Below are 11,533 nucleotides of genomic sequence, written 5' to 3'. Positions count from 1 at the left end.
TTGAGCTCGGAGCGCCAACGGGCAGTCTTAGTGTCCTGCATCCTGCCCTGAGAGCCACGCAGCTCCTAATCTGGCAGCCTAAGCCTCGCGAAGGCCAAGGACGAGGGTCTTGCTCCGGCCCGTGGTCCCCCAGCACACTTGTTCCTGAACTAGACAAGACCATGGAGAGCTGCTGTGCCCGAAGAGCCTGCAGCTCCCGTGTGAACCTGACCTCCATCGAGAGGAAGGCAAATTCGTTTTCCCCAGACCGAGTAGCCCGTCTGGTTCCGCCCCCAGCAGCCCCGCGCGGAGCTGGAGGCGCTGCCCCGCCTCACTGCCGGGCTCAGGTTTCGACCCCGGGATTAGGTGAACTGATTGGGGGTTAATGAGAACGGCGCCGCAGGCAGCTAGCTCCCTCCCGCGCCTGGACCCCCGCGCTCTGGCCGCGGCAGAGCACCCTGCGCTCTCCGCGGCCGCTGAACTGTTGGCTCTCCGCGGACTCCAGCCACAGCGCAGTTCACAGCCAGCGCGCGCGAATGGGGCTCGACTTCCCCTAAACAAGGTTTTCGGTGAGCAGAACGAAAAGTGCTTTTTTCCCAGGACTTGGTTTCCGAGGTTAGGTGTCCATGGTCTGGGGTGTCTTGCCTCAGACTTTGCCTGCCTCCGCCGCACTTGCGTCCCCAGACCAACTTTTTCCTCGCGTGAGGCACGAGTGAGGGGCGAGGGAGATCACCGGGATGCGAGTTCCACCAGGGGCCGGGGTCGGTCCTCTGTCATACCCCCTCCCACCACCTTCCTGTTCCTCTTCTCTCCTGCCTTTCTTTCTCCAGCTTCTGCTGCCCTCAGCTCCTCTGCTGCTGTCACCCGACCCAGCTCCTCAGCCTGCCTAGTGCGCCCCTCCCCTCCCACCCCCCTCCAGTTTCTAGCGGGCTCCAGAAGGGCTTGGCTTCTAGCCCCTTCCCGGTCCTCGAGCGCGAACACATCCCTCGGCCTTAAGTTGATCAGCGCGTCCCTGCCCTCTTCCCCAGCCCGAAAACAGGGCCAGGCAGGCAGTGAGTGGTCGAGCGGGGGTAACTGGCCAGTTGGGGACATCGGCTCTCCGGAGAGTTTGATTGCCAGAGCGAGTTTTGCGAGGGAAGGGGAGGGGCCAAGGGGTGTGGGCAGGGCAGAAGGAAGAGGCCTGAGCTTGGGCCCCGGGACGGGTTTTACCGCTCAGCTGTGGCGGCGGCGGCGGGCTCGCGCCACCTGTCCGAGTGCCACCTGGTGAGCGCGGCGCAGCGGGGCAAAGCCCCTCCTCCTGTGGGCCTTCCTCCCTCCTCCCGGCCGGAGCTCTCTCTCCACCCGGCTGCCCAGTCCCGGGCCCCGGAGCGTGCTGACCCGCGTTTCCACCCGGTTCTTCTCCTATCGCAGGTCTCCGCCTGGCTGGGGCTGAGCAAGCGCTCCGGGTAACAGTGGGCTGACTGCGGCTCCAGGGAGCGGAGTGGAGAGCGCGCCCGACCACCATGCCGCGTTCGTTCCTTGTCAAGAGCAAGAAGGCTCACAGTTACCACCAGCCGCGCTCCCCGGGACGCGACTATTCCCTCCGCCTGGAGAATGTCCTGGCGCCAGGCGGAGCAGGTACAGAGTGCGCGGGGGCCGGGCGGGGCTCCCAGGGATGTAGATTCTGAGCCCCGCCACACCATCCCCCAGGAAGCCGGCAGGGAGACCCTGATGCCCCCTTTGCTGCCTTTTCTGTTTCCTACCGTCCGGGTCCCTTCCGGGCTTGTCGCCTAGGTGCCACAGCCTCTTTGCTCCCGCCCTCGGATCCGGAAGGGTTTCCAGCCAGGTCTGGGAAAAGAGGAGGACGCCAGGGTGCCACGGTCTGGGGGGCGCCACTTCAGAACCCAATCAGGCCCAGCCTGAGCTCCTATCCTCCCTCCTCTCCGCAGACAGCACCTCGAGCGCAGACGGGGCGAAGACAGAGCCCCGGCGTCGTCTGTCCCCCGAGTCACAGTTGACCGAGGTTCCAGAGAGATCCTCCGCATCCCCGGGCAGCTGTGAGGGCAGCGTCTGCGACCGGAGCTCAGAGTTTGAGGACTTCTGGAGGCCTCCGTCGCCCTCTGTGTCTCCAGGTAGGAACCCGTTGGGAAATCTGGGGCCGAGGCGACAAGGAATAAACTGAGGCGGCTTTGGGTGGAGAAATGCTAAATGGATGGCAGAGAGTCTTTCCGAGAGGAGAGCGCTTGTTTATGGGGTAAGGGGGCCCATGGGGGAGGCATGTGGCTTCTGAACCCGGACCGAGTTAGCCTGTTCGCAGGGTCCGCTGCTTGGATCCAAGGCGGCTGGACCCGGCTTGTTCATTCGTTAAGATTCGTTTGGCAGAGATGGTGGGTGAGAGAAAATAAATGAGTCGTCTTGACCGACAGCAACCTCGACATTTCGTTTTCTCATCAGCTCACTGTTTAGAAAGAGCTGGGATCCCCAAAATCAGACCTCCGAGTCTCAAACGGAGACCTGGTCAGTCTTTAAAACTTCCTCTGGCTCCCGCAGCAACGGTCCTGGCAGAGCTGGGTGCCAAGCAAGAGGGACGGGTGGGGCTGAAAATCTCTGCCCTCCTCTGAGTCTTCGTAGGCGCGGATCCGGGGGCCTGTTTCAGTTTTCGTTTTGCTGGGTTGGCCTAGTCTTGGGGACCTGTCCGTGGGCTTAATTTCCAGACAGCAATTGAGGTTTGCGAAAACGTTGGGTGGGAGCAAGCCTTGGCTTCGGGCCAGGGAAGGAGAACGCAAACTAGCCGGATTCTGCCAAGTGCCTGTTATTTCCAGATTGCATTCACTAGTTTTAAAAGACAGCCCCAACCCCATCCCACACTCAGTGCGTTGACTTGGCTAAAGCCATAACTCCAGCGAGTGTGTCTGGGAGCCTGCGAGTGGGGGATTCTTCTTGGCTGTGCAGGACACGGCCCTGCAAGACTGGGTGCTTCCGGAATCTCTGCGACTGAAACTTGGGGTGCAGCCTGTCCCTGAAACGGTTCGCCTGGAGTGTAGGGTGGGAACAGATTTGTAAATCCGTATGCAGATGGAGAAAGGATACGTTGGGTATTTGGTTTTAGCAAAATTCACGTTGTGCAGGGGGTGCAGAAGGCCACGAATATGGGAAAGCCATGTCCCTGGAGGGTGGTGGCTAAACCTTAATGAAAAATTTGGATTTTCCCCCCCATAAAACTATGACAGGAATGAGAATAGGAGTATTTGGCAGGCAGTTCAAGCTCCAAACCCTCTTCCCACTGCCCCTTTGCTACCTGCACTGGCTATTTAATAACTGTTAGGAATGTTAACACCTTCCCGTTTTTTTTTCAAACAGATGTCTTCGGTAGGCCAGGCCGCATCTTATTGGTCCTTTCCCCTCCCTCCTTATCTATCCCGGAAAGAAAAAGGACGGAGTGGGGAACCTGTAGGGGCCGGGAGAGTGTTGGTACTGGGCGCTGGGCCCTCTGCGCAGGAGCGCTGTCCAGACCTTAACTGTGGCCACGTTCTCCCGCTTAGCTCAGCTCAGAACATTTCTCCAGCACAGACAGCTGGGCGCGCTTTTCTCTGCGGGACCGCGAAGTGCTCGGATCCCGCCAGAAAGGACCCTCTTAACGTCGTTTCCGCTGCCCTGGCGCCAAATTTACCCATCTCCTCGACCGATGTCATTTTAATTATCCGTTCGGCCCTGCCGCCTCCAGTGATCCTCGAGGCCCCAGAGACCGGGTCCGCGTTTTATCCTGGGGGCGTCATGGCACCTAGTGCGGCGTCTGGCGCACGGAGGACTCCACCAGCGCCGGGCGACTGGCAGACGCCGCCGGGCGGCCTCCGCCCAGCCGTCTGAAGCCTAACCCGACGCCCCCTTGTGCCTCCACAGCCTCGGAGAAGTCGGCGTGCCCTTCGCTGGACGAAGCCCAGCCGCTGCCCCTCCCCTTCAAGCCGTACTCTTGGAGCGGCCTGGCGGGTTCTGACTTGCGGCACTTGGTGCACAGCTACCGGCCGTGCGCGGCCCTGGAGCGCGGCGCCGGCCTGGGCCTCTTCTGCGAGCGCGCCCCGGAGCCAGGCCACCCCGCGGCGCTCTACGGCCCCGAGCGGGCTGCGGGCGGCGCGGGGGCCGGGGCGCCCGGGGGAGGCAGCGCAGGAGGTGGCGCTGCGGGCGGCGCGGGCCTGGGGCTCTACGGCGACTTCGGGCCCGCGGCGGCGGGGCTGTACGAGCGGCCGACGGCGGCGGCGGGAGGGCTGTATGCGGAGCGCGGCCACGGGCTGCACGCGGACAAGGGCGCCGGCGTCAAGGTGGAGTCGGAGCTGCTGTGCACCCGCCTGCTACTGGGCGGCGGCTCCTACAAGTGCATCAAGTGCAGCAAGGTGAGGCTCCCGCGCGCCTGGCTTCGTCGGCCCCGCGCCCGCGCCCGCGCCCCCAGCCCATGCCCCTTGGCCCCTCTCAGCGGCCTTCTTCCCGGCCCCACCCGCCTCAGGTGTTCTCCACGCCGCACGGGCTCGAGGTGCACGTGCGCAGGTCCCACAGCGGCACGAGACCCTTTGCGTGCGAAATGTGCGGCAAGACCTTCGGGCACGCGGTGAGCCTGGAGCAGCATAAAGCCGTGCACTCGCAGGTAAGCGCGGGGCGTATGGCCGCGCGCGGCCCTGTTCAGGTTTTCACATTCGGGGATGTTCTGCTTGTCCGTGCAGCACCGGCCACTCTCCTCCTGGCAGCTTTTCCCTTGGGCTTCACCGGATTGCCCCCAGTCCCCTCCACCATGTCCCTTTGCCCAGATGTAGGTGTGTAGGGAAAGGTGGCCGGCTCAGGCTTCGAGGCAGCCCTAGAGTTTGGTGTCACATCATTGTAAGCCTCCAGAGGGTGATCCAGATCATTACTTTGGGTTTGAGGAGGGTTTCTATGCGCCCTTGCTGCTGATATATCAGATTTATTAGCTTTGGGTTTTTTTGCCTCACTTCTTTTCACCAAATGGCTGTCACTTAATCTGTATTGACCCCTCCCAACTGAGAGGAAGGGATGTCAACTCATTGAGAGCATCCAGGAGCATATTTGTCCTGCTGTTATTTCATGCATTTCTTTATTAGTATTTGTTGTCCAACTTCCAGCTGCTAGGCTCTTGAGAATCCTGTAACACAGCAGGTCCCTGACAGGATGCCCCCACGGAATTTTTCAGTTTAGCTGAGTGACGAGGGTAGATAAGCAATTAAGTACACAAGTAACTATGACAAGTGAATGCTTACTTACAGAAACTTATTTACTAAAAAGAGTACCATTCTCCAGTCTCTCTCAACAAGGGCTAGAGGGCGCAGTGGTCTCAAGTGACTGAGGTCTAAGCCTCCTGTTGAGGAGGGTGAAGTGTTTGTAAATGGGTGTCAAAAAAGCAGGGTGGGGATACGTTTTTGCCATGGGGTGTGGAGGGTTGTGGGTGAAAAGTGTTTGGGTAGAAAAAGTGTTAAAGGGGAAGAGGCTGGGGTGGGGAGGGTGGAGGTTGGAAATAAATCTGGAGCCAGGGATGATGGGGCAGGCTAAGTGGAAGGGGAGCCTGAAGGAAGGGAGAGCCCTGGTTTGGGGGGATATTATGGTTGGGTTGGTGGTGAAGAAGACGGCAGCCTATATGACTACAATAGGAATGCCACATCTTTCTATCCACAGGAACGCAGCTTTGACTGTAAGATCTGTGGCAAGAGCTTCAAGAGGTCATCTACGCTGTCTACACACTTGCTCATCCACTCAGACACCCGGCCCTACCCTTGTCAGTACTGTGGCAAGAGATTCCACCAGAAGTCAGACATGAAGAAACACACCTTCATCCACACTGGTAAGCTGAAAGCCCTTGGCTTGTCCGAAAACACCTGGGGAAGGCTGGCGTGGAAGAGCATTGTTCTTCCTCCTGAGGCCAGTATAATTCACCTTTGCTCTGATATTCTGGCTACAGAGTGAGTGGTAGATGAGGCCTTCTAGATGGAGTTAATCACTGCAGTGTGTTCAAGAAAACAAGGAGGCAGATTCTCTTAGATTCATTTACATACAAGGTTCTCCCCAGAGGGGCCTCAGTGTGGGGCTGCATTTGAAAAACCACTCAGCTGGCCAACCTCAGGTTCTCTATCTTTGCAAAGACTATTTTCCTCTAGTTTAGCTGCTGCTCCAACTGCTGCCTGCTCTGGGTGAACTACTAAGCTCCAGAGAGTGAGCTCTTTCTCCAGGGCTCCCACCCAGCCTTTTAGGGAAGCAGGAAGCCTTATGTGTGGTCTCTTGGCTGCATTTCTTGCAGTCTAAGAGCTTATTCTGATTGAGGAGGAAAAAACAATGGTAAATATTACTAAGCTGTCTGCTAAGCACTTTTTAAATGCATTATCTCATTTTATGTTCACAAGAACTCTGGGAGGTAGAGACTATTCTTTATCCCCATTCTAGAGATGAGGCAAGTGAGGCACAGAAGGGTCAGGTAACCTGTCCAGGGCCCTGATAGCAAGCAACAGGGCCAGGACTTAAATTCAGGTCTTCCTGACTTCAAATGTCTATTATCTTGACCACTGTTTACTGTATTCTATTTTCAGAGTCATGAGGGTTGGTAGATGTAGAAAGCTTCTATTCACTTACTGCCCTTTTCAAAATATCAGCAAGTTCATGCCATAATAATGGTAACTCTTCACCTATTATAATACTTCATAATTTACAAACTGCTTTCAAACCTATCCCTTCTTAAAAAAAATCTATCCCCCCCCTTTTTTAAAAGATTTTAGTTATTTATTTGAGAGAGAGATAAAGAGGGCATGAGTGGGAGGGGCAGAGGGAGAGGGACAAGGAGACTCCCCGCTGAGCCAGACATGGGGCTTGATCCCAGGACCTTGAGATCATGACCTGAGTCAGACGCTTAACTGACTGAGCCACGCAGGTGCCCCATCCCTTCTTTTGATCCTCACTGCCACCCCAGTAAGTAGCCTTAGGGTGATGAAACTCAGGGTGATGAAATGATTTACTGAAGGTCAGACTGAGAGTAAATCTTGGGGCCATGGAATGCTCTGGATTCCAATCCTGGGATCTTTACCTAACATTTTGATTGTATATCGGTGGCAGTTTTAATGCCAGGAGCAGTTTCTTTAATAGTAAATAAGACATGTACAAGAGACCCAGAATTCTGACTATTTTATTCCAGAATATGAATACTGATTTAAAACAAATTTCAGTGTGTTCCAAACATCTACCTTTGATGCTTATAAATATGTTTGGGCAGTGTAAACCCCCTTCAGAAAACCCAGAAAAATATCCTACTTTAATCATGACCCCTTACCTGAAATTTCTGTTAACTCACTCCTTTTGAGTAAAGGTATTCAAGACCCTTACCAAAATGCAACTAGGATTTTTTTTTTACTTTTTTTAAAAAAGATTTTATTTATTTATTTGACAGAGAGATAGAGAGAGCACAAGTAGGCAGAGCGGCAAGCAGAGGGAGAGGGAGAAGCAGGCTTTCCGCTGAGCAGGGAGCATGATGCGGGGCTCGATCCCAGGACCCTGGGATCATGACCTGAGCTGAAGACAGACGCTTAACCGACTGAGCCACCCAGGCACCCAAAATGCAACTAGGATCTTGACTGAATGAAACATTAAGTCTTTATCAAACATTCACATCATACCTAGAATTTGTTTCTCAGATTTATTTGACCCTAAAGGGATAGGCTAAATTTTGATGGGTGGCTCCTTATTAAAGAAATCTGAAGCATGAAGGCAGAAAGGGGTGCCGCAAGAGGGACAGAAGTTTCCTCAAAAACAAACCTCATCTATTTTGTGCACTTTTCCAAGACCAAGCCCTGACAATAATGACATGCTGAGGCTCTTTGGAAATTCATGTTATTTACCCAAATATTAAACAGCACATGAATTGGGGGGAAGACAAAACTTGCTTTTCTTTTTTTTTTTTTTTTTTTAAGATTTTTATTTATTTACAGGGGTCCCAGTCTAGAACTTAGAAAAGTAGAGGTAAAAGATATTTTTTCTCCTCTACAAGGTTATAAAAAGAAGGAAACAACCAGCAACACTGAAAAAGATATTTATTTGGGAGAGAAAGAGAGAGAGAGAGCGTGTGGGGAGGGAGAGGAAAAGGGAAAGAATCTCAAGCAGACCCTGTGTTGAGGACAGAGCCTGACAGAGGGCTGGATCTCACAACCCTGAGATCATGACCTGAGCCAAAACCAAGAGTCGGACACTCAACCAACTAAGCCACCCAGGCGCCCCTGACACTTTTTCTCTTTGTTACTTATTAATTTATGGTGAAGACTTGCAAAGATATAAAGAATCCTTATAAAAAGAAAATAAAATCAAGTTGGAAAGGATCCGCTATTTAAGAAATACTTTGTGACCCAAATGTGGAGTTCTGAAAATAAGACTTTGAGACATGTCTATGCTTCAGATACATTCTGTTGTCCTTCAAAAGCAAGAAAGAAGGCAGGCTCACTGGTCCATACAAACCAACACCCACTTGGAAACTCAGATTTGAAAACTTCCTCTGAATTAGAGCAGAGTCACATGGCCCCCACCCCCACATTGAACATCTGCTGTGGGAGCTCTCTGCTTCTAAAGTCAGGGGTGTCTTGCCAGGGTGGATTCAGCTGTGAGTCTGGGCACGTGGCCTTTGCTGTTTCCGTTTAGCAGGAAACGGTTTGAGGCCTTTTGCTGGGAACCCCCACTCAGAAAGTCTCCCTTTCACTTGGTGCACCCATGACTTCCTAGGACTTGCGTTGCAACACGTCACCCTCCAAGTTGCTTGAAGGCCTTAGACTGTGGTGCAGCCAGCTGCTGCCAAGAGCATGTGGGTCACAGTGAATCCCCTCTAGCTTGATCATAAGCTCATACTTCCTCCCCTCCCCTCCTCCCTCCTCGCAGGTGAGAAGCCCCACAAATGCCAGGTGTGTGGGAAGGCGTTCAGCCAGAGCTCCAACCTCATCACCCACAGCCGCAAGCACACAGGCTTCAAACCCTTTGGCTGTGACCTGTGTGGGAAGGGCTTCCAGAGGAAGGTGGACCTCAGGCGGCACCGGGAGACCCAGCATGGGCTCAAATGAAGGCCCTGACTGGCTGCAAGCAGCAGTTACACAACACTACGGAGGGCAGCCTCCCCACTTGCCACCATTCACGTCTGACTTCTCAGGCCCTCCAATCCTGTCCAAAACTCCCAGCAGGGTGAGCCCCTTCATCTTACTTCTGGGAACTGCAAGAAGGGATAAGTTACCCTTTCAAAGTTCAGCCCAGAGTGGGAACCAAATGACTCACTGGGCTTTGGACACGCCAAATAGGCTCCCCGACACCTGAAGACTCAAAGTCAAGGGGAGATCAGCTAAAATCTCGGGCCCTGCAGTTCTTCACATTCCCAGCCCTGCTCCACAGACAGGAAAGTCCTTCAGGTTTTTACCCTCCTCTTGCCCCACCCCAGATACTTGTGTGGAAGAGGAGGGGTCACTATTTACAAGGTGGACACATGCTAATGTTTTTATCTAGAATGAAAAATGAGTGTTACTTTTTTTTTTCTTTCTGGGGAGTCTGTTAACCCCTTTCTATTGGGTGCTGCCTATAAATCTTGGAGGGATCAATTCTCCCACTCGAAGACTAGTTCAGAAACAGATTTGGGGAAGGAGTTTCATACTTTTGAAATTACAAAATACACTGTCCAGCTTGCTCCAAGCAGGAGCAGAAGACACGTGGACTTGGTGGTGAGAGGACAGGAGAGTCCTTTCTGCAGGAGGCTTGTGAAGGCTCCCTCTGAGGAGCTGGGAGGACAGAGCAACACCTCTGGACAAGATACCACCCCCTCACTCAGCAGGTGTTTGTTGACCACCAGGTTCCAGGCCTATGCTAGGTATGGGGGAGCCAGAGATTAAAGTTACGGCCGCTGCCCTTCAGAAGCTAACAGTTGCACCTCCTCCAAGTGGCTGGATCTGCTTTTTCCCTCCTAGGGAATTCAGAGAAGATGAAACAAAATCTTGATCTTTCTTTTCTGACACGTTTGGATTTTATCAAGAATAAACAACAACAACAACAAAATAGCTGAACAGATACTTGCAAGGTTCATGTGTATATTCAGTTTTTTAATGTTAAGCTGATATTTTTAAGATGTCTAAGCTAGCAGGCATGTGGAGTGACCCTCCATGTGTACTATAAAGAAGAAAAAGTGGTATTTTTACTTTGATGAGGTTTGTAAATGTTTTTAGATCTTCTGGAGTGCATTATGTTTGTTAATACATATTTATTAGAATGATGTTTTAAGTTAATAAAGTATTAAGACTCTGACCTATTGGGGCGCCTGGGTGGCTCAGTCAGTTAAGCGACTGCCTTCGGCTCAGGTCATGATCCTGGGGTCCTGGAATCGAGCCCCACGTCTGGCTCCCTGCTTGGCGGAGAGCCTGCTTCTCCCTCTCCCTCTGCCTGCCACTCTGCCTACTTGTGCTCTCTCTCTATCTCTCTGTCAAATAAATAAATAAAATCTTTAAAAAAAAAAAGACTCTGACCTATTGCTTTTCATTTAGGCAGGGAATTGGGGGAAAGACCTTTGTTTTAGTCTGTAGTGGGAGTTGGCACTGAAAGAAACTACCGTGGGGTATTAAAACTAAAGCAGGCAAGCCAATATCCAGAAGAGAGTAAAATGCAATTGCTCTGATTTTCATTTGCTTTTTCCTTCTATACCTCAAAGATCCTTCTTTCTTAACAGAAAAACTAGGTATACAAAACTAAGCTCCTACCTTTTAAAGTCCCTAGTGGTCCCACATGAACATAGGTACTTCTGAGGACTTCAGGGTTGTTTTTGTAGTTTGGTTGGTTGGTGGGTGGGTTTTTGGTTTTTGTTTTTTTTTTTTTATAGGCCAGAAGGCTCCCAGATAAATAAAGAAATCACAGGTCTTAGGTCCAGAAATTGAATGTTAGTCACAGCTCTGTCACCAATATATTGTGTGACTTAGACAACTTCTTTGGCTTCCCTGGTTCCAGTTTCCTTGACCATAAAATGTGGATATGGTTCTGTCATCCCAATCCAACCCGGACTATTTGATTCTGTGGAGACTGGAAGGGAGAGAAAGTATGTGATATTGGTTAGTTGCCTCACCTAAGGCAAGTCTCAATCTAAAGACGCATCAGGGGCAGTAAAAATTGGAATTTGGGTTATTTCTGGCTCTATCCCACCTGTGGGAGTTTCTTGCTGATTTGAAGCAGTCCTTTACGAGAATGAAACCAAGAATAAGGGAATAAGGTTCTGACCTAAATCCCGACTACTTGGGTTCATTCTAACGTCTCCCAGCCAAAGTATGCCTTGGCTCATGGTGACCACCAGTAGATTGTCCGTTTCAATTCAAATCAACTTCACACATATTGATGAGTATCTAGTATGTGCCTGGCACTGTTCTAGGTGGTAGGGACACAGCAGTGAGCACAGTGTCCTGTGGAGCTTTATTTATTGGGTCACTGCTGAATCTTCAGCTCCCAGAACAGTGCCTGGCACACAATAGGAGATCAATAGGTATTTGCTGACGTAATAGGTAAATAAGCAAAGACAATAAAATCCCTGCTTCAT

At 52.3% G+C, this 11,533-nt stretch overlaps 1 protein-coding gene across 1 annotated transcript; it reads left to right on the top strand.

Annotated features, from left to right (window-relative positions):
- Positions 1–1,185: 1,185 nt before the first annotated feature.
- GFI1 (growth factor independent 1 transcriptional repressor) lies at positions 1,186–10,258 on the top strand. Its single transcript, XM_021690214.1, has 7 exons — positions 1,186–1,242; positions 1,390–1,596; positions 1,908–2,090; positions 3,859–4,346; positions 4,457–4,594; positions 5,632–5,797; positions 8,860–10,258. The coding sequence occupies exons 2-7, from the start codon at positions 1,482–1,484 to the stop codon at positions 9,036–9,038; spliced, it is 1,269 nt and encodes a 422-aa protein (XP_021545889.1). The 5' UTR covers positions 1,186–1,242; positions 1,390–1,481; the 3' UTR covers positions 9,039–10,258.
- Positions 10,259–11,533: the final 1,275 nt, after the last annotated feature.

Source organism: Neomonachus schauinslandi, chromosome 4 (assembly GCF_002201575.2).
Source record: "Neomonachus schauinslandi chromosome 4, ASM220157v2, whole genome shotgun sequence".
Taxonomy (NCBI): domain Eukaryota; kingdom Metazoa; phylum Chordata; class Mammalia; order Carnivora; family Phocidae; genus Neomonachus; species Neomonachus schauinslandi.
This window is presented reverse-complemented; position numbering and strand designations above follow the sequence as displayed.